Source organism: Rattus norvegicus, chromosome 1 (assembly GCF_021556685.1).
Source record: "Rattus norvegicus strain SHRSP/BbbUtx chromosome 1, alternate assembly SHRSP_T2T, whole genome shotgun sequence".
NCBI classification, from domain to species: Eukaryota; Metazoa; Chordata; class Mammalia; order Rodentia; family Muridae; genus Rattus; species Rattus norvegicus.
Window position 1 is genome coordinate 198,375,001 of NC_141534.1, and position 23,300 is coordinate 198,398,300.

The following is a 23,300-nucleotide window of genomic DNA, read 5'->3' on the forward strand; positions in this document are numbered from 1 at the left end:
GGAACTGGGGACCGAACCCAGGGCCTTGTGCTTGCTAGGCAAGCGCTCTACCACTGAGCTAAATCCCCAACCCCTCTTTTTTTTAATATTTATTTTATTTTATGTATCCTTACACACACTGGAAGAGGGATTTGGATCCTATTACAGATGGTTGTGAGCTACCATGTGGTTGCTGGGAATTGAACCTCTGGAAGAGCAGCCAGTGCTCTTAACTGCTGAGCCATCTGTCCAGCCCCCCAACCTTGCTTCTTACAATGTAACCACGGGTTCTCAGTTTTGGATTTTGTTTAGCCTCTTCTTGAGGAAAAGACAGTTGTTAGCAGTGCAAGAGTTAGGAGTGATCTCAGAGGGCTTGTGATGCAGCTTAGCCAGTACAGTAAATCCTCCCTGAGAATTTCCATATCAGGTGTTCCCTTCCATTACTAAGGGTGGTGATGCAGGTCCGTTTGCCATTGGATTAGCAGTCTGAGCTAGTGACAATAAACACAAGTCAGTTTTAATGTTCACCATACACTACTGTTAAGTCTCTTTTGAAAGATCTTTCTGTTTTCCACCCTTGCCCCAATGGATAAGGACAGCTTTTCTATCATTTATAGCCCTTAAAAGTGCCTTTAATCCTAGCACTTGGGAAGCAGAGGCAGGCTGAGCTATATAGTGAGATCCTGTCTGGGAAAAGGAAGAAAAAGGCTCTAATCTAATGTATTCCAATTTAAAGCACAAGTCTCATAAATTTAGAACTCCTTTGCCCTCTTACCCAGCATCTGGCCACTTACTGCGTAAATCTCTTGGGATACAGAGGGACTGACAAATATTGATTATTCTGTAACCTTTCTGCTCTCCCCCTTTGGGGATCTGCTTGGATAGGGATTGGTCAGAAGAATGAGAAGTGTACTGATTTCCTGTCTTTTTCTCCTTAATTAATGGTGTAGATCATTGATGTCTGACAGACAAGTTGGTGTCTCTGCTGAGACTCCTCTTGCACAGTTCCTGGACATGAAATTTCTGTGGCCAACCCTTTTTAATTACTCACTCCACCCAGCTTGTTACCTTTAGAGTGTGTGTGGGGAGGGTAAGGATTTTTGTCCCTGTAGTTTTTTTGATAATGGCAAGACCACTTGAGCACAGGTATGCTGGCAGTAACCACTCAGTCCACTTCCTTATGATATAGGGTGGCTTGCAGGCTGCTGCCCTGCTGCTTTTTAATTTTTTAAAAAATCTATTCCCTTGCTCAGGGAGGCAGAGTCTGTTGCACCATCTATTGTGGAGGCCGAAAGTGAGTTGGAAGATTTGGGGTCAGTCTCCCTGTCTCCTAGGTAGTGTAAATAATAATACAATATTTTGGAGACCCTTGCCACTATTTTGGGTGGACACTTTCTGTTTTCCCTATTCTCTCTTTTCACCGAACACTTCTTTCCTCTTTTTCCCTGTCAGTTGCTTCTACTGAAGAAAAGGATGTTAATGTGGTATTCAGGGTACCAGAGTCCTGAAAGCTCTATGTGGCAGGTGTGTGAAGGCCATGCCTGACTGCTCAGTACAGTATGAACTTTGTATCTGTAAACTGAGCCAGCCATGGGTTGGAAAGACTTCTGTTCTAAGCATGTACAGGCTGTTTTCTTATTATATTGCCATATTAACAGCCGTCTTTATAGCATTTGAGCTGTGTTCAGTATTGTGAACACTCTAGAGGTGCTGTACAGAAGAAGGAGGTGTATAGTTATGTGCACTTCACATAAAAGCCTTGAGCAGCACCAACCTTGGTAACCGTGGGAGACCCGAAACCAATCTCTATGGGTAAGGAAGGACAACTGAATGTCCTCTACTTTGTCCGTGTGAGATTCTGGTCTGTATAGTATCTGGTTATCAAGTAATACAACGTTCTGTGGCCCGAGGATGTCTTTCAGTATGGAATTTCCATTTTTTTTTTCTTTCTCTAATTTTGTTTTGTGTCTTGACTTGCTTCTTGGTTCCCAACTGATGAGGAGAATGATAACTCTTAAGTGTGAATTTGTGACTGAGTTTTGAATCTAGCTATGCCTCGGTGCGTATATCAAGCTGAAGAATAGATAGTTTGATCATATAATTTTGTTTTTTCTTGATGCCTGCTTTACTGAGAATTTTAATTAAAATAGGAATACAGTACTATGGGCCTTTTTATTAATGTTATCTAAACAAACCAGTTAAGTCTGCTACATGATATTTATTTATTTTTTTATTTTTATTTTTTGGTCTGTTGAAGAAAAGAACAGCTCTGTATCTAGACACCTGAACATTTGACACAGTAATTATGGGTTACTTCACGTTCATTCAGAAGGTAGTTTGTGAACACCTTCTACCATGCTATTGTAGACTTTGAAGAAGTAGCAGTGAGCTAACAAAAACAAAAGTCTCTGCTGTCTTGCAGCTTGCATTCCAGGGTGAGGAAGTAGACAAGATGCAGGTAAATGGTCAGGCCTCACTTGTTAGCTATTGATAGGAGCTAAAGAGAAGAGAGGAGCAGAAAAGGAAGATGAGTAGAGGGTCGGAGCTCTGCAGCTTCAGCCTTAGGCATGGCTTCACTGAAGTCATGGTACTGTGTTAACCGACTCTTCTCTGTCCTACACTGGGAGCTTGTTTAGTTTGTCTGATACCATGGGTGGGTGGGTATTGAGGGAGCAGGGAGGTGAGGCAGGCCTTCTAGGTCTTTCTAAAGACCCTGGTCTTTACTCTGAGTGGCCTGGGATCCTGTTGAAATGACAGTGTTTGGTCTTGGATGAAAAACAACAACAAAATACTGGTGACTGGATTCAATCCTAGAGTGTCTTATACAGCTGGTCTTGGCGGGTGGTCGGTAGAGTGGACAAGAGGTGGTCCTAGGCATCAGGGTTTTCAGAAACTTGAAGGTAATTTCAGAAACAACAGCTGGGGCTGACATCACTGCCCAGTCCCAAGTGTTTTGAGCAGTAAGAGATACTATGTAGTGTTAGAGAACAGGGGTTCCCCTGTGGCCTTGGGCTTTGGTTTTCTCATCTGTAATATTGTTAAAAGGATTAAACTAATATTTACAACAACACTTAAGAAGAGGTAAATGTGTTTTTATTGAATAAGTACTTGAAGCATGTTTTGTTAAATTTTGGAATTGTTTTCATTACAGTGTTGAGAATGGGTTGTGGTAGGGTAGGGACCAAAGCAAGGACTACATCTGTCTGTCTGCCTATCCATCTACCCATCCATCCAATATGTGTGTGTGTGTGTGTGTGTGTGTGTGTGTGTGTGTGTTACCAAAATTTTCAGTATTTGTATCACCCCTTCAAAGTAACCTATTCTTTTCTATCCATAGCCTGCTTACCCTCCCCTAAGTAGGCAACTGATAATCTACTTGCTTTATTCCTGATATTTTGTATCAGTAGACTCGTTCGTGTGTGTGTGTGTGTGTGTGTGTGTGTGTGTGTGTGTGTGTGTGTGTGTGTGTGTGTGTAGTGTACTCTACTGAGAGAGAAGTCATATCCATTCAGATCAAGCTTCTGGATTCATTCGATTTTAAAACTTGATAAGGTGGGGCTATAACATCTCTCCACTGCAAAGATACATTTTCTGCTTTGTGATTAGGAAGAAAACTGTGGGGTGATATTTTGAGATTATATGGTTATTTCTTAACTCTGACATTTCATGTGGTGATTTTGAATGTTTGTTGGAGGCATTTAGATCTCTGGGATCACACACAGTGGTGACTTGCTGTTGCGGTCGTGTTTTCAAAGATCTAGAGTTCACAGAATTTCAGATTCAGGTATATTGTACAGGGGTTTCCCTTTTCTGTTTGCCTTCTTTTAGGCTCTCAGGCTGTAGTGCTTCTCTTTGAGGAAGCACACCAAGTCTGCTTGTATCTTTTTCTGTGCAGTATCTATTCATGTCTTTGACTCTTTTTTTTTTTTTAAGTTGAACTTTTGATATATTATCCTTGATATTTCTTGGCAAAGGAAAGTAACCCTTTGTGGAATACGTTGCAAACATATTCTATTGGTTTTGGTTATACATGTTAATTTTTGCCATTCAAATTCTTCAAAAATTATTTGTAATTTATCAGGAATTTTTAAAAATTGTTTATTTGGTTTGGTTTTTTGAGAGAGGGTTTCCCTCATATCCTTGACTGTCTTGGAACTCACTATGTAGGTGAGATTAGGCTTGAATTCAGAGATCTGCCCGCCTCTGCCTCCCGAAGGCAGGAATTAAAAGAGGTGTGCCCCACCATACCGGACTCAAGATTGCTACTAATCTTTCAATTTTCTTTTTGATGTTAATTTTCCTCCTTTTGTCCAGTTCCAAACAACTTGAATTGTGTTGTAAATTATGCAGCTTTTTGTGCCTGTTTTTTTCTACTTAGTATAATAATTTTTGAAATTCATCCAAATTGTTGCATGTCAGTAATTACTTTGTACTGTAAACTAATATTCCATTGTTTAGCTGTGCTGCATTTATTGTCTATTCAGTTACTGAGGGACGTCTTTGTCTCTAAACCTATGTAAATAAGGCTGCTCTGAGCATCGCCAGTCTTTCTTTGCGTACTTGTTTTCTTTTCTCTTGGGCTGGTCTGTGGGATGGGGTAGGTGGGCCACATGGTAGAACTGTGTCTGAAGTGGTTTACCATTTTATATTTCCTGTCAACAGTATATAAATAAATGGTGCATTTGGATGACACATTGTATTGCTAGTCTGCTTCATTTTAGCTGCTGTTGAGTATATACAGTTCTGGATGGCTGGGATGTTATTTACATGCAATCAGTTTAAGCTCTGGATGGCTGGGATGTTATTTACATGCAATCAGTTTTACCCATTTTAGTGAACAGTTTTGTGAATTGTGATATGTATACAACAACTGTAACTACCACAATCATGATGTGCCCCTCAAAAAACTCTCTTAAGACCTTTGTAGTTGGTCTTTCCCTGGTCCAAGTACTGTGATCTTTAATACTGTGGTGGGGCAGCTGCTTTGCTCTTTTTCTTTTGTGTGTAATTCATTCTTGCAATATATTTTTCTTTATCTTTTACAATTTCATATACACACACATATGTGTATATATAGTATTGTTGTTATATTCACCCCATTACCTACTATGATTCACCTTATTTTCTTTTTGATCTTCTTATTCTCCCCAACTAGTCCCCCAGAGGCTTCACCATTAAAGCAACCAGTATCAGATCATTATCAGACAATACTTGTCAGGAAAGGATGGAGCCCTGAGCATACGTCCTGCCTGTGATGGCATGTTGAAGGCCCAGTCTTATGAAGGTATCCATAGCCACTTTTCATAATTGCAATGGCAGTGTCAGGTCTGGACAGCAATATTTTATGGCACTTCCCTCCTTCCCCCAGTTCTTTGATTCCTTTCACCGCCACTTCTTCAATGGGTCTTGAGAGGTAGTCAGGTGGATGTGGACTGAGCTCTTAACAGTTGCTTTTTCTTGGCATTTATTATTGTCTCTTCAAAAAGGAACTTTTTTGTCCTAGGCTTCCAGTGATTCTAGTCTATAAGTTTATGGTAGCTTGATACATGTCCATTTAGGAGATCAGTGGTAATAAGTTCTCTCCTTAGGTCCCTGACCTCCCCAGCAATAGATTTTGACCAGTTGATAATGTCAGCTGTGAATTCCTTCCTGTGGAGCAGGCCTCCAGTCCCATCCCAGAGTGGTTGGTTATCCCTAAAGTAGTTGGCTACTGTTGCTCCAGGGGCCATATCTTGCCCGGTGGGTCCGTGTTGTAGCACACGTGTCTACAAGTGGGTAAAATTATTGACTGCTTTCTTCCTTAGTATTCTTTACAGCGCCTTTCAACACAGTGAACTCAAGCAGACTGAGAAGGATTCTCAGCCCCAACTTGATTTCTGTGTCCTGTAGCATAGTAGATTTTATAGCTTTGATAAGCACTTAGTTTGCGTTTCATCACAATCAAGGTATAGAACACTCCATTACACCTTAAATTTGCCACTTTCAAGCAGCTTCTTCCTTCACCTAGTGATCTGTTCTGTCTCCGCAGACCGTTACTCTGCCTTCTGTCTCAGCACAGTACAGATGAGGCTCCTGTTGCTCTGTGCATCAGTAGTTCACCCCTTTCCACATCCAGCTCCACTGCAGTGGCGAGAGCATGCACTTGTTCAGCAGCCGGGCACGTGGGTTCTCCCATTCTTGCTACTTAGAGTAATGCTGCTGAAATAGTTGCTTACAGGAGTTTGAGTGAACAAACCTTCATTTGATTTGGATAAATACCCAGAAGTGGAATTTCTGGTTTGTATTGTATGGGTATTTTTAACATTATTAGAAGTCACTCAGGAAGTGGAGGCAGGCAAATCTTTGAGTTTGAGGCCAGCCTGGTCTATGGAATGAATTTCAGGACAGCCAGGGTTATACAGAAAAACTCTGTCTCAGAAAAGCCAAAACTAAACCAAACCAAGCACAGCAACAAAAACAACAAAAACCATTAGTAGGAGATGTTGCTACTTTGTTTTTCAGAGTTGGTAAACCATTTTGCACCCTAGCAGTGAGTGTAAAAGTTCACTTGTTCTAGATCCCCAACAGAAGGTTTGTTGTTTTGGTTTGGGCTATCCTAAGGCATCAAGAATGTCTTAGAGCTGTTTGTAGAAATCTGTCTTACCCCTTGAATAATGATGAGCGTTATTTACGTCTTTGCTGTCTTATCTGCTAAGCTTTGTGCCCGTTTTACACTGTCTTATTGAATTGTCATAATTAACTCTGGTCTTAGGTATCAATTATCTGATAGAGGTGTACTGCATGTTTTCCCATTGTGTGTGGCTTTTTTTTTATTTTTTGCACCTGTAGTGGTAGGACCCAGGTCCTTTCTTGTACATGCTGAGTGAGTGTATACTGAACCAGTGCTGTAACACTTTTAAAGATTTATTTTTTATTTTATTTTATTTCTGTGGGTGTTTTGCCTGAGTGTATGTATGCACATCATGGCAAAATAAAGAACCATTTTTTTTTTTTCGGAGCTGGGGACCGAACCCAGGGCCTTGCGCTTCCTAGGCAAGCGCTCTACCACTGAGCTAAATCCCCAACCCCATGTATGCACATCATGAATATGCAGTGCACAGTAGAGGATGAAGAGGACATCAGATTCCCTGGAACTGGAGTTACAAACAGTTTCATGTGGGTGCTGGGAATTGAACCCTGGTCCTCTGGTGTAGCCAGTGCTATTAACTATGGAGCCCCTCTAACAGCTTAAATCTGTAGCTCCTCTTTACCTTCTGAAGAAACTGAGTTGTGTGTCCTTTTGTTCCCAGTTTGGCTTTTGCTGATTGGGTTCTTGTGGAGCCGTTCAGTATCTTTTTCTGTCTTCCATGTTTCTTATAAATTAGTAGTTGACTGTAGGAGAATCTAATAACTTGATCAGATTTATATAAAATCTTTTCTTAGGTGAAAATCTTAGATTTTGTAGATGATATTTGAATGTCTTCCTGGTCTTTCTTTGTCGTTTAGCTGTTTATTCTGATTCATTTTATTTTAAATAGTTTAAAGAGTGCTTGATAAGTCAATTTAAAGATTCTGTTGCCTAGGAATCTGTGTTTAAACATTTGTTATTTTCCTGCTGTCTTTTATTAGTTTTATTAGGGTCTCTCCATTTAGTTCTGGCTATCCTAGAACTCTCTATGTAGACCAGACTGGTCTGGAACTCAAAGTGGATCCTGCCACTGTCTCCAAGCACTAGGATTGAAGGTGTACCACTCCATCTGGCCTTCCCTGCTGCCTTAGTTGGGAAGCTCACTTCCTTTGTCACTAATGACTTCAGAGAAATGGAGGTGCTGATGCCTACTCATAGGGTTGCTTTGAAGATTAACATCATGCTTAGAAGAGAGCTGCCACAGAGGCTAGCACACAGTGGTGGTCAGTTAATGTTAGCTATTGTTGTGTGAATTTAAAAATACTCTGAAGGGGTTGGAGAGATGGCTTAAGAGGTTTAAGTGCATACTGTTCTTGAAATTAGGATCCTACCACTCATGTTAGGCGGCTCAAAACCTTATTTAACTAGCTCCAGGGGATCTCACACTCTGCTGAACTTAGCACCTGCATTTGCATGTGCACACCCTTGTGTACACACACACACACACACACACACACACACACACACACACACACCCCTAATTAAAAATAAGTCAGCCAGGTATGATGGTTAGCCTGGTCTACATATTGAGTTTTAGGCCAGCCAGGGATACTTAGTGTGACCTTGTCTTAAAACAAGCAAACAAAAAATTTAAAACCATGAAATAAAAAGTGGATCATCGGGCTGGAGAGATGGCTCAGCGGTTAAGAGCACTGACTGCTCTTCCAGAGGTCCTGAGTTCAATTCCCAGCAACCACATGGTGGCTCACAACCATCTGTAATGGTATCTGATGCCCTCTTCTGGTGTGTCTGAAGACAGCTACAGTGTACTCACATATACGAAATAAATAAATAAATCTTAAAAACAAAAAGTGGATCATCTTGATTTATGAGGAAATTTGAAGGCTAACTTTTAGTTCACTTGGTTTTATTTTAGGGAGAGATCAAGTGAGTTACTTAGCTGAGCAGAATGGCTCCTTTCTTCACCAGTTTGAAGTTGGATTTAGTGCACATGTGTGGCAAGCTTCAGCCCTGAAGTGCTCTGTGCTAGTGTGCCCGAGGCTGGTGTGCACTCCTATTAACCGGCCTCACCTGTGTGGAGGCTGCCTGTGGAATAGACGGCACTGTCTTGACGTTCATGGAAGAATTTCTTCTTTCTAGCTTACTGTTAATGTTTTCCTTTTACAGTGTAATGTTCAAGCCCAGAAATGCCTTATGTGGATCGACAGAATCGCATCTGTGGTTTTCTAGACATTGAGGAAAATGAGAACAGCGGGAAATTTCTTCGACGGTATTTCATCCTGGATACCAGAGAGGACAGCTTTGTATGGTACATGGATAATCCACAGGTTTGTAAAAACTGAAGCTTGCCTTGTTAAGGCGTAAAGAAGCTGTATTTATCAGTATTTGATATAGACTATAAATTTCACAGTACTCATTTAGGTTTATTTCTACTGGTTTAACTTTCTTCCCTGTTGGTATCTGTTGTGACTGTACACTTATTTGAACTTCAGAGGGTAAAATTAGTTTATTTGGTTGAAATTAAAATTTATCCCTGAGTATATATTTTTTCCCTCATGTGAGGTAAGTACTGTTTCTAACAAAGTGTTTTGACTAATCACAGATTTGAGATGCTCTGCCCAGGACTGTGAGTGTTACCATTGATACTCTTGGGCATATGTAGTTCTTTCATTATGTGCTGTCCACTGAGTGTCAGTCACTGTGACGAGTCTGTGATGGAAATGGACTTTTAATTTTGTTATTTCCTCGTAAGTAATGTAAGACGTTGAAAAATAGAATCCTACTTTGAAGGGCTGAGAGATAGCTCAGTGAGTAAAGGCACAGGGACCGAGTCTGAGGACCTGCGCTGACTCCTGGAATCTACATGGTAAAAGGAGAGAACACATTTCCAACACTTGTCCTCTGACTTCCACCCATTAGCCGTGATGTGCAGGCCCTCTCTCCCACTCTACTGCCCCAATAAATATAATGCAAGTAAATAATAAATAAACAGACAAAGAAATAAATGAAAGCTCAAATTTTAAGATCAGCGAGAGACCTGAAATTAAAAATCATCTGTTGAATAGTTGAAAACTTCCTGTTGGAACTTGTTATTTCAAATAAAAATTATTCTAAAAGTAAACATGGAGATGTGTCATAAGTATGTGGAAAGTGACAGGTGAGTCTAGCCAGCTTTTTACCTGCCATGCTGGTTGAATAGCCTGGGAGAGAGCAGGAACTTTAGGAAGGTGCTTCACATAGCTGGAAACGGATCCCCCATAACCAGTCTCTATTACCTGTATGTGTGTTTTCATATGGTAACGCATAAGTATTCATTAATACATAAGACTGAGGGTTGCAAAGGATCTTAGTATCAATTTAGTATTAATTTTCCTTAATAAAGAAAAGCATCTTCAGTGTAGACATAACTTGAATGATATACTGCTAACGAGTATGGATTATGTTGGAAATTGTTGATTATTACCTTTGTATGAGCTAAAATCCAGTTCTTTGCATCTTCTCATCAGTCTTGGTTTAACCCTTTGATGCTCTGCCATGTAGGTTTAGCCCTTTGTTTGCAGGCAGTCTTTGAAATTTGAGGGGATGAGATGGGTTATATTTTCATCAGTTTAAATGAACTGTACTCACTGTATGATGAGGCTTTTTAGCTGGCAGTGGCATGCTCTGACAGTGTCCACCTAGACCTTATTGACAACTTTGTTTTTCTCCCATCTCTTGAGTCTGAGGACCGTTCTTGGGAGGCAGCTACCTGGCTGAGCAACTGCATGGTTATTATGTTCATTTGCTGGGTCTGAGTCAGTGGGAGAAAATACAGGGCAGCAGAAATCAAAAGTTCATGTTGACTTCTTTTCCTCAACGTATGAATCATTTAGCTGGGACATGATTCATAGGTAAAGCTGAGTCTTTGCTGGCTCTCAGCTGCTGGTTCCTGCAGAGCTCAGAGTATATGTTATCAGTGTTTTCCTCCATTGACCTCTTTTTGCAAAGGACTGTATCCTGAATTTTCCATAAACCCCCTTATTTATCTGTTTTTTATTGCACAGATTCTTATCCCAGTTTTCCCTTTTACCAAATCTTCTCACTTAACAGATATAAACAGATAGGTAAAAAGTGAAGTATATTTGTTACCCTGTATGAAATATGGACTTGGAATTCAGAAAAGAAGGTGTAATTAAAAAAGCAGGGGGAGGTGACATGAACTGACATTTTAATAGAGATGGTAATATTTAAAATTGACCAAGATTGGATTTGACTTTGGCCCAGAGATGGAGGAGTAATAATTCCAGGATTCAGAGTAGCAGGGCAAAGAAGTCACTGTAGGATGTTTAGTGTCTTTGGATTGATAGTCTATCTTGGCAAGGAGGTATCTTTTAAGCTTTGCACTCGCTCAGCAAAATGAGGTCTTTTCGCATAGACTTTTTGTGCATAAGGGGTGTGTGTGTGAGGCAGGTGCTGGTGATTGTCCCAGCTGTACTAAGATCAGGCTGTCTCAATGAGCTATACTTCTATAGTCCAACTTGGCCTTGAACTCTTGATCTTCCTACTTCTAGCTCCTGTGTGCTGGAATTACAGGTGTGCAGCACCACACTCAGTTCACAGAACTCTTTAAAAGACCTTTGTTCTTGTAACTAGTACATTGATTTTTCTGAACACTTGCATAATTTAGTCTTTTTCCAGCTTGTGAACTTACACACTTGTCTCTGTCAGCCATTATACTAGCCATTAATACCAGATTTGTTTCACCTTTGATAAATAAAGATCAAGACGCACCTCTTCCTGAAATCTTACTGAAACTATTAAAGTAAGCTACATGAGATTGCCAATTTAGAGCCATTTTGAATTACTGAAAACTAGCCACTCAGATGGTTTCCTCTGCTGCGTGCGTCCCAGTGCGTGAGTGCTTTGGTGCAGCAAGCAGCTGTCTGTTTTCAGCTTTCCTCAAGGGTTACTTCCTCTTTTCCTGCTTTCTTCGCCATTCACCATCAGTTTAAAATCCATTGTAGTCTATTAAAAGGACTCATCTTATGGCTTAGTTTTGCTGAGAAAGTTGGTAATGAATTAATAAATATATATACAAGGAAGTAAATTTGAAGAGACTTGAAAAATTCGGTGTTTGGTAAACTGAGCTGAGGAGCTGACAGGTATACACAGCATATTTCCCTTTTTATTTTGAATGTTGTATTAACTCATTATTTCTTGCTTGTTGTCAGGTAACACGGTTTGAGGCTTAGTTTCTTTCGAGACTTTTCTGATTGAGCGTAGTCATAACTGGGTATTTGGGTATTTGGGTTTTGTCTTCTAATTACTTATATCTATTTCCTCCTGCTGTGAACCTGTATAGTCTAGATTCCTGTGCATCATGCTTTGCTTCCTCATTTTTCTTCTTCATACAAGACTTAGAGGTCTATCCAGATAAGTAAATTAGTGGACCAATAGAAGACTTAAGAGAAAATGTTATTCTGAAGGGGTTGTCATATTTATATTATATAATTTTATATTTATTTATTTATTTATTTATTTATTTTTGGTTCTTTTTTTCGGAGCTGGGGACCAAACCCAGGGCCTTGCGCTTCCTAGGTAAGCGCTCTACCACTGAGCTAAATCCCCAGCCCCAATTTTATATTTATAATTATATGTACATTGTAATAACTGTATGCGTAATATACATAAATATTATGTGTTATATAGTTATATAAATATATGTTGCATAAAATAATGTTATTTATAATATATACATGTCACATTGAAGGAGAACAGTGTTTGAAAAACTCACTTTGGTTACAGTTGAATATAGCCAAGGACATTTATGTATTTCATTTCCTTATCTAGTTTTTACTAACCCTAATCCTCCTCTATTTTTAATAAACCAAAAAAGTTAAACATAAAATATATATGATTGTAATCTTTCAAACTTTAAAGATTTATAATTTTATTATCTACATATTCATTCCTTGTGATCTGTACTTAGGAGTTTGTGCACAGTATGTAGTTTAAAGCATCTCACAATGCAGGTTAACTGTAGGTAGAAGTTAAAAGGCTTTGAAATCTTGTTCCTTCCTGCCAAAGATTCCCATTTCGTGTTTGTCTTAACTATGAAGTGTTTAGCCTTCCAGGATCTTGCCCAGCCATTCGTTAGAATAAACCTGTAGGTTTGTTTTTTAATGCACATTATTATAAGTCAGTTTAAAAGATGGATTCTTCCTGAACTGTGACAGAGGGACTCTTAACAGTTGAGTGTTTTAACTCAGTTTCCTGGAGTTTCTTTCTAGGTTGTACTACTTCCCTTCTGTAATGCAAATGCTTTATCATCTTCCAAATGTGTTAAGCAAATCATCACTGCAGTGGTGGAGCTCCTCAGTGCTCTCTCTAGTTTCAGATTTTCAACAGAATAAACTTGCTTCTTAGTTTTCTGTTTAGACTCTCCACACGTAGTTCTTAGTTCAAGTTTGTTTTTGGCGTGTGGCAGGCAGCTCATCCCTGCTGTAGCTGCTGCTGCCGTTAGTGGTACTCGAATCAAACCAGGGCCTCCGGTAGGTGAAAGCACTCTGCTCAGTCACAGCCCAATTGATTAGGGTCATATTTGCCCTTTTGTGTTTGTTTGGTTAATTCGGGCTATGCTTGTGCACGTGAGGAGCTGCTTATCCACCGGGCTGCACCCCAGCTCCCTAGTAACCATCTTCTTCTTCAGCCCAGCACCACCCCTTTCAGCTGTTCATTCCATCACAGTGTTTCATGATTTCGTCCAGCCACCACTGCCTCCTCCTCCTGCTCCTCTTCCTTCTCCTCTTATGACACAGATAAATCCCAAATTTAAGAGTAAAATATTTTGGTATGCCAGGCAGTGGTGGTACACACCTTTAATCTCACTCTGCACTTGGGAGATAGAGGCAGGAGTTTGAGGCCAGCCTGGTCTACAGAGCTAGTTCCAGGCCAGCTAGGACTGCACATAGAAACCATGTCTCAAAACAACAAAACAAAACAAAACAAAAAACATATTCCCAATCTATACACTTCTGCAGAAGACTTAAAGAGAATTAGTTGGTTGCTTGTGGTGACACACACTGTAATTTTAGCATTTGGGAAGTAGAGACAGGAGGGACATTACCCTTGCCTACATAATGAGTTTATAACCAGCTTGGGCTACATGCGATACTATTCAAAACAGTAACAAAATAAAAACGAAAAAAATATTAAAAAGAGAATCAGTTAATATTTTTGAAAAGAAAGCATTTAAAATAGATTTTAGTACAGCACTTACACCATTTCAGTGATGCGTCCCTTTCTGGCTCTTAGACTTTTTCTGCCTCCTCTTCCTCTGAGTTCTGAGCCCGGGAGGAGGGATTAGATGGAAACATCCTGTTTAGGGCTGAGTGTTTTGCATATTGTCTGGCTATGGGTCTCTCTGTTCCCATCTGCTGCAGGAGGGAGCTTTTGTGAGAATGGCTGAGCACTGATCTGCTTTCTGCCTGGACTCAAAAGACCGATCTTTTAAAAGAGATATATTTGATAAAGAAATTTTACTAGATCAATGTGAAATGAATAATTTTTTAAAACTTATAACTGAATTCCTTTGTGTCTCTAAATATTTTCTCGTTGCTTTCATAGAATCTGATGTTATAAAGTTTTAAGTTCACAAAAAAATATTAGTTTAGCTACAATGAGAAAGACCACTCTTTAACTGTAGGATACACCACAGTGGAGCAGAGGGAGACTCAGCTGCTTATCAAAGTTGACATCTTTTGTTTTGTTTCACTTTTTTGCCTTCAGGGGCTAGAACCTGGGGCCTCACACATGCTAGGCAAGTGCTCTACTGTAGAGCCATACCCGTCGTCCTACAGTGTTATCTTGATGTCAGATCTAGTAAGTGTGTAAACTCAATAAAGTATATTTATAAAACGTTTTAAAATTTTCAAACATTTTTAGTACTATATTATTAGTAGTAGTAATATAAAATGAATAAACTATGTTGGGTATTAATTGTATTTTAATAATTATTTTTAGAACCTGCCTTCAGGATCATCACGGGTTGGAGCCATTAAACTTACCTACATTTCAAAGGTAGACTTTATATATTAATTAATTATTTAATTATTTATTTATAAATTAACTTTTTTGTTGATCTTTGATACTTCTGAGACAAAGTCTTAACTATGTAGCCTAGTCTGGCCTTGAAATTTTCAATCCTCCTGAGTGCTGGGATTACAGTGTGTGTCATCACATGCAGCTCCCATTGTGTTACTGTCACGTGTGCACTCTGCCCCAGGTAGGAGTGGGGACAGAACAGAGCAGCATTCTGTCATTTAGTGGTGATGCTCAGGCTTTGGGCATACTGAAGATTATACTTGGCTACTGTTGTTAGGAAGGAAGTTCTTTAGTTGATAAAACTGGAAGGAATATGAGTTTGATTTATAGGATGTGGCAAATTACAGAAGTAATATTGGCTTTTATGATTGGGTACATGAATGCCAAAAGGGAGAAATTGCTAAGGCCAGTTACAAATCTGTAATCTACTATGAGGGAAGTGGGGGTAGGACTGCTAGCTTGAGGCCAGCTTCCATTACCTAGCAAGACATTGTCTGAAAATTAAATGATAGATAGATAGAGCAGGAGAGAAGTCAGCAGACTCTCTGTCTTGGACGTTCTGGGGAAGAGTTTTTAAGTTTATACTACTTGTTAAACATTTTCACAATTTTTAAAATTCCATTGCCTTTGACATTTTGTTTTTAGATATTTTTGAGAGTTTTATTTTTAGTGTGTATGTGCCTGTGTGTGTGTGTGCACGCGTGTGCATGTGTACATTTATTGGGCATATGGGTGCCTGCAAAGGCCAGAAAAGGGCCTCAGTTTCCCTGGGGCTGAAGTTAGGTGGTTGTGAGCCACCTGACACACAGGTGTTGGGAGCTGAAATTGGGGTCTCTGAGAGACCTGCCAGCGCTCTTAACCTCAGCTATCTCTCCAGCTCCTGGGTTTTATTTTGAGGAAAATGTGCACTCACTTTTTTTTTTTAACTTTGATTTACTAATTTCTGTTTCTTAAAATTGATTATTAGTTCTGAATTTTAATTTTCAAAAATTTAGATTATATATTTGTTTAATAGCTTTTTTGTTTGTTTTTGTTTAAGAGAGGATCTTATTCTGTAACCTTGGTTGACCAGGAACTCATAATGTAGAATAGTCTGGCCTTGATTCAGGGATCCACTTGTCTCTGCCTGTAGAATGTTGGGGTAAAGACATGTGATATTGTTCCTGGACTGACTTATTTACTTACTTATTTATATATGTTTACATATTTGTTTGTTTAGTTTAGACATGGTCTTTCTAAGTAGTCCTGACTGCCCTGGAGTTTACTGTGTAGATCATGTTGGCCTTGAACTCACAGAGGTACAGCTGCCTCTGCCTTTAAAGTGCTGGGATTACAGGTGTGGGCCACTACAACTGTTTGTTTCTAGTGTTTTGTAAAGCGAAGGTTAAGTTACTGAGGTGTTAGTCCTGGGGGTTTGTCTGTGTGTGTGACTTTGTTTTACACAATAGTGATGAGCATCTGTCCGTAACTTAAAATATGAGGTGCAAATGACAGTGACACACTTAGTATTGTTGATGGTGGCAACACAGGTAGTACAGGTAGTACAACACCGGTAATGGGAGTGACACAGTATTGATGAGCTATGCTGTGGTCTTATGACAGGTGTGGATTGCTTTGACAGTACACTAATTTACAGATGTTCCTCAATAGGTAAAATATTTTATCAGTTTTATAATACAGGCACTTGTTCTCACTGGCAAAGTAGATTTCTCTTGTTCCTTAGACTATAGAATAGGTTATATATTTAAACAGGATAAACAGTTCGGCTTATATCGGATTGTTAAATTTTAGAAGACAAATATTTCCTGTAAATAGAGACGTTGAAAATGTTTATCAGAGTGGTTGGCGGCCTGCCTCCTGTAGAGATGGTTACTGGGAGAAGTTGGGTTCCATTGTAAGAATGAGCTCTGACCCAGTTTTGCTTGGGTGGCCATCGTCCATGTACTCTAGGATGCAAGCATAGCACCAGGAGCTGTCACTGTCAACAGTGATGTGGGAAGAGTAGGTTGAAACAAGCAGATGAGAATGGGATACTGCCTATAGCTCAGATACTGCTGGTGTTTTAAAATGGGAGATTGTTCTTGAAGTGTTAGCTGAGGGAAGCAGGCAGGGAGTAGCCACTGTTTCTCCTCTTTCACTGCTCCTACTTACAATGTAACTTGGTGTTGTTGTTGAGTACCTCTCTTTCCTGCAGCTTACTGTAGTTTCATTGTACAGTTTTATTGTTCCAATTTAGCATGCTGTTTTCCCCTACAGTTTATTCCGAGAACAAACTTAATCATGACTGGGCTGTGACTTGTAGCTGGGATTCATCAAAACTCCAGATTAGAAGTCATTGTGAAATACAAAATACGGGTTCTGTCACTGGGAAACATCCCGGCAGTGTCATGAGTGGAGTTCTGTGGCATCTCACTCAGAGGGAAGTTCTGCAGGAGTGCAGCTGTTTCACCCTGTGAGATGAGCACTTCTGCATTTGATGACACCCCCCTCCCCCCAACCATTGGAGATGGATTGCCATGTTGACTTCTCAAAGAGATTAAGGCCTTCTGGAGTCTTAGGCGTCAGATAAACAAGCATACAGTCCACCATCTTTGCTTACTGTTGGCTGCCAACAGAAATATGAGGTTTGGGAATATTCATAGTTTCTGTATTCTTTGAGGGCATGTTCATAGGTCATGTCAAGTGAATAGTATTTGTGTGACATAATGTCTGCTGGTATACTTCAACTTCTTCACATTTCCTGGAGAAAAGAAATATATTTAGAGAAAATACGGAAGCCTCATTTGTCTTATATTACAAGTGGGACTCAGATTCTGCATCTAATTTGCTGCATTGGTTGCTTTTAAATTTTAATTTCAGATTCGTGTGCTAAGTGAGAATTTGTGCACAGTATTATAGACTGAGTGCAGTGTGGAGAAGGAGTAACTCAGACCTCTGTTTCTTACTAGGTTAGCGATGCGACTAAGTTAAGGCCAAAGGCAGAGTTTTGTTTTGGTAAGTAGCCATGCTTACATTATTTTATTTTCCAAATGTTACCATTCCAACCTCCACTAAGTTGTTTTTAAAAAATGTTTGTATGTGTGTGTGTGTGTGTGTGTGTGTGTGTGTGTGTGAGAGAGAGAGAGAGAGCGCATGCACACATGTGTCACAGTGCTCATGTAGAGATCAGAGGATAATCTAGGAGTCATTTATTGCCGTCCACCATGTGGGTTCAAGGAATTGAACTCAGGCTCAGCGTCTGTACATGCCAGCCCTACTTGTTATTTTGTTTGTTAGGCTGATAAAATTTTTATCATATTATAAAGGAAAACAGTTACAAGACATGAATCTGTGGCTTAATGAATTATTAATTATTAATGAATGAGAAATTCCTTTACAGCCATCATCCCAGGTGAGGCTTAAAACTTTGACTCTGGTTGCCAACCCCAAGTCCCCTTCCTCTTCTCATCTTAGTTATAACCTGCCCTGTTCATGTGTAGCTCTTATGATCTCACCCAGCAGTATTTAAGGTAGTTTTTAGGTCTGTACCTTGTATTATTGACCACATAAATAATGCAGTGGACTTTGTCTTTTGTGAGGGAAGGAGACATTTACAACCTGGAGGCAGGAGGCATTGAGGGTAGTAGAGTGATCAACAGGTGCTTAGTGAGTGCCTAGGACATACTAGGCTGTGGGAGAGTACGGAGTGTTGGTGCTGGCTGACAGACAGATAAAATGCCTGCTGTTACCATTCCATCAGTCAGTAGAAAGAGGCATAGAGACTCAGGGATGCCTCTGTGAATGAGGGCACCCATGCTGGGGGCCAAGTAAATTGCAGATCATTTTTTACCACCAGTGAGAAGAAATAAGATCTCATGGGCACAGATGTGCAAGGGTGGAGAATGTGGTGAAGGAACAGGGCAGAAGTCAGCGTGGTATGTTGATTAGTGCATGTTGTTATTTTGAGAAATAGAAGAAAGTAGAGAGCTCCTGAAGTGAATGAGGATGCAGGCTTTGTGCATGGGAGTTAAGCAGATAGATGAGTCCTGTGACTTCTGAACTACTGCACGTAAGGCCTTAAACCAGGATGGAGCTTGTGATGGTGAGAGAAACTAGAAGATCATTAGAAGCAAAAGTACAGAGACTTGGAGACTTGGCAGCTCCCCAGGCAGATTCCATACCTGGCTATTGTGACTAGTACTAACACAGAGTTGCAGGTGTCTCTTTTGTACGCTGACTTCATTTCCTTTAAGCATATGCCCAGAAGTGGTGTTTTGTTTTGTTTTTTATACATGTGGAAATTAGAGGTAAAAACAGCCTGAAAATAGAAGGAATCAGGAAAGAAGAGAACTGTGGGACAGGATCCTGGGCTGTGATGGGCTTGACTTGATTGTCAAGTGGTGGAATTTAGAACCACCGTGAAAGCAACTCTGTAAGGAATGTCTAGGTTAGACTAACAGAGGTGGGAAGCTCGTCCTGATGTGATAGTCCTGTTACATGGTCTTGAGGAAGTGAGCAGAGCACACCGATTCGTCATCCTCTGCTTCCTGACTGCAGACGCAGTGTGACCCACCACCTCCTCTTCCCATTGCCATGCGTTCCCTGACATGATGGGCTGTATCACCTGGAACTGAGAGCCAGCATAAATCCTTCCTCCCTTCCTTAAATTGCTTCATCAGATGTGTTGTTGCTGAGAGGCAGGTAACTAAAACATGGAGCAGGAGAAGGATTCAGAACGTACTACCTGGATCAGTGACCTCTTGGCTTTTATAATTAATGTGTAGTAATAAATGGAGAAATTTAGAGTATGTACAGAGAATCAGTGGTAGGTCAAACTGAGAAAATTGTCACCCTCTCTATATTATAGTGACGGAAGGGACAGAACTTAAGACTGACCAATTGGTATAAAACCTTGAAGTTTTAAGAAAAAGGTACTTTGGAAGTAGAATTAATGTTAATGTTTAAGTTCTTTGCTCTCTTCAGTGTGTAAGGATGACTTTGTCCTGCAGGTTGATGTTTAGAGCAGTGTTTGAGGGCTGTATGTGACGGTAGGTAGCCACATGTATCCATAAGGGGAGCTGTTATGAACAGACTGAAGTTAGCAACTCTTAAAAAGAATCTCTTGTAAAAGTTAGACCTTCACTGCAGGTTAGAATTACAGTTACTAAATAAGAGAATGTTTCAGAGCCTTGTAATTGAAAGGTATCAGGGCTCATGAACTAACAAAGAACTGACCATTTGAGAGAATAGTATAAACTCAACATTCACAGGCCTAGTTAGAATAGGGATTTTAGTTGAAAGCAAAGATTAAGACGAATTTCTTGTTAGTCTTTCTGATGGTTTGATACTCATTCTACATGGCAGCATGTCTCTAATTGCCCAGAAACAGTGGGAGTAAGAAATACTCTGACTTTGCCTTTGATAACAGGAGGGGACTTGAACAGGTGATCCCCAGTGTTTAAATATGGAAGCAAGAGAGGACTGGTCACTAAGTTTGCAGAGCAGAGAAAGACCAGTGAAGAGCTAACCATTTCAGTGTCCGGCCCACCTTCCTCTAATTGGCGTAGGTATGGTGCTCGCTTGGGGGGATGGGAGAAGCTACTATGAGGGGGACTAAGAACAGGTTTTGTTGTTTAAAACAACAGCAACTACAAACAGCCTCTAGTCTGTTTCCGTCTGGCTACTGTGGGCAGCCACCCTTCCCCCAGCCCAGCAGGGAATGGGATGTGTGGTGTCTCCAGAAATAGAAACTAACACTAATCCCAGAGAAGGGAAGGGGTGAGGCATGAAACTGGGAAGGAGGATTAAAGCAGAATCTGAATACTGAATGCAGCCCTGTCCTGCCTGCTGCCCCAGGAAGCTGCAGCCAGCTGCTGCCAGTGATAGGTGGGTAGGGTCTGCCTATCCTCACGAACTGAGGAATGGTGCTAACATCTGGGTATTTCCACTAGGAGAGCTTGCTGACAGAGTGAGCAAGGTCACAACCCCACAACCCAAGAGGGTACAGCCGGCCTTTTAGTCCCTCCTTTAAAATAGTAACAGACAGGCCAGATTACTTAGTATTTGAGGGGAGTTATCAGACAGAAAAAGAAACAAGTAATGTAAAACTCAGGAGAAAAAAATTTTTAAAAGGGGGAAAAATCAGGAAAAGTTAAAAGTGGTAATAGAGAAAGCTATGTGGCAGTCTCACTTATGAACCGCCAATCTCAGCATTTAAGAGGATGGCAGGTCCCAGGCTGGTCTGGACTATATACTGAGCCACTTTCTCAAAAGTTAATTGATTAACTAATAGAGAAAGAGAAAACCAGGGAAGTGAGAAAGGACCTGATGTCACACTTGATTTATGGATCATGAGAGAATTTTTGCTGCAGTTACATTAATGTCTGTCCTGTAGTTTTATACATTTGTTTTATTTGCTCCATTTGAGCAAATGTAAGAAAAAAATAGTAAAAAAGTTTGAATAAAAATGTACTCAGATGGAAAGGCACGAACTGGACCAGCCTCCGAGTACTCAGGCTCATAGGAAACTCGTGCTTAAAAAGCGAGGCAGCTGAGAGGGGTCCTGACTTTGTGTTTGTAGTAGTCAAGGCCTTCTCTTCCTTTCTCGGTCTGCCCCCTTCCCTTCATTGCTTACACACCACTTTCCAGTAGTTCACGCTCCTTGGAAATCCGACGGTGAGATAGAGAGGAGTATTGTGTCTGTTTCCTCACACTGCCGTGTTTCTCTGGGAAACAGATTCATAGATGAGGAGATCAGACTAGACAGACAGCCGTGCTGATTCCTGGCTTCTTAGTTTGTAGCAGATGTCTTTGCCCCTCTTGTCATGAAATAGAAGCATGTGAGATTTTACTCAAACCTCCAGCTATGCCAAGAGCTGCAGGTTTTTTGTTTGTTTTAGTTTCTGGTTTGGGGGGTTAGAGATGCAACCCAGAGCCTGTGCATGGTTAGCAAGTTCTGAGCTACAGCTCAAACTGCAGGTTTTTAGATTTTGTTATGTTGACCTCTTTTTCCTTCAAGAAGGCCCTCATATAAATACTCCTCATTAGAAGTATGTGCATTATACATTTGCTTTGTGCCTGCTGTGGTAGTACACTATTAGGTTTTTTTTTTAACTTGCTATTTTATTTTGTGTATCTGAGTGCTTTCCTTGCATGTATGTCCGGGCACCAGGTATGTGCCTGGCGGTGCCTGTCGGGTTTCCCTGGGTTACAGACAGTGGTGACTGGCTTCAGACAGTACTTTGGAGAAGTTCTGAAAGCTGACTTGACTCCCAGGCCCACAGCAGCAGGTGTTTGTCGGTAGGTGCATTGTTCTGGGGAGTTCCTAGTTGTGCTGAGATATACTTAGTATTTTTAAATTTCCCATTCATAAAAAAGTACGATTGATGGTGTGTTACAGTTTTTTGCTTTTTAGAGGAATTTTTCTGTGGCACTTAATGGGATGTTCTTTGACTTCTCTGTGACCCTAAGCTTAGTCAGGGAGCTCTGGTTAGAGTGCCTTACTCTCAGGCCCAGTTCCAAAGTCTTGTGAGTTTGAAAACTAACTTTGCTTTTCCCTTGAGAGTTTTCAATTTCCTTCTTCTCTTAGTCATACTCAACAGAGTGCTAGTGTACTAATTATTCAGTGTTATAGTGGAGACTCTTAAAGTTTTTTGTTTTCATTTGGTTTTGAGACAGGGTCTCTCATTCTGTAGTCCTAGCTGTCCTGGAACACACTTGTGTTGACCAGGCTGGCCTTGAACTTGCAGATGTTGGCCCGCCTCTGCCTCCCTCACCTCTGCTCCCACGTGGCCTTGGAAGTTGATATTTGAACAATTTCAATATTGTGGCTATTCAAAATGCCTTGGTTCCTACAGTAGTATTTGATTTTCTATACAAATGCATATGATATAAATAGGTCTGATTGAAGAGCCCCTTGTGGCTTGTAGACAGCTGTTTGCAGATGTGTTTTATAAAGTAGATAGTTCCAGCCCCAAGGAGCCATTTGTAAATTTCATAGAAAGTACACCTTTAATCCTAGAACTTGGAAGGCAGAGCCTGGTGGATCTCTCTGAGTTTGAGGCCAGCTTGGTCTACATATTGAGGATAAAGGCCAGCCAAGGATACATGAGACTTAAAAGAAAAAAAATTATTTTTTTATTTTTATTATTGTTGTTGTTTTGTTTGTTTGTTTGTTTGTTTGGTGTGTGTGTGTGTGTGTGTTTGTAAAAGCTCCAAGTGTATTTAAAATTAAATATAGATATTATTATCGTGGGGCCAAAAATATGCTAAAACATAAAGATGTTTATAAGCCTAAGTTATGGAGGTTTTCAAATACATGAAACCTACAAGATTAGAGGGAAAACTGATAGGATATTTGTTTTATCAAAAACACCATAACAAAGTGAGAAGCCCTGACAGACTAGGGAAAGTGCTTGTGTTTACTAGAGAAGTTCCTGCGGTCAGTCAGTGACAGCTGAGCAACAGCTCAAGGGAAGTGAGCAGAAGACTGTACAGACCTCATGGGGCAAATGCAGATCCCTGACACACACACAAAGCTTACTAATTCAAACGAGTTATCTGCTCATTTGATAAATAGTTGTCTACAATTGGCAACTAATTAGGTCACTAATAGAATGCTGTATCTGTTAGG

The 23,300-nt window shown here is 40.3% G+C and overlaps 1 protein-coding gene across 50 annotated transcripts in view; it reads left to right on the forward strand.

The window, feature by feature from the left end:
• Plekha1 (pleckstrin homology domain containing A1) overlaps positions 1-23,300 on the forward strand; it is a 62,031-nt gene that overhangs the window by 14,471 nt on the left and 24,260 nt on the right. For 24 of the 50 annotated variants that reach the window (XM_087572600.1, XM_087572605.1, XM_087572641.1 and 21 more), the window contains 3 exon segments: positions 8,774-8,934; positions 14,609-14,665; positions 17,638-17,683. In XM_087572600.1, coding sequence (XP_087428726.1) covers positions 8,794-8,934; positions 14,609-14,665; positions 17,638-17,683 — 244 coding nt within the window. In that variant the 5' untranslated portion in view covers positions 8,774-8,793. 50 annotated transcript variants of the gene reach the window in all.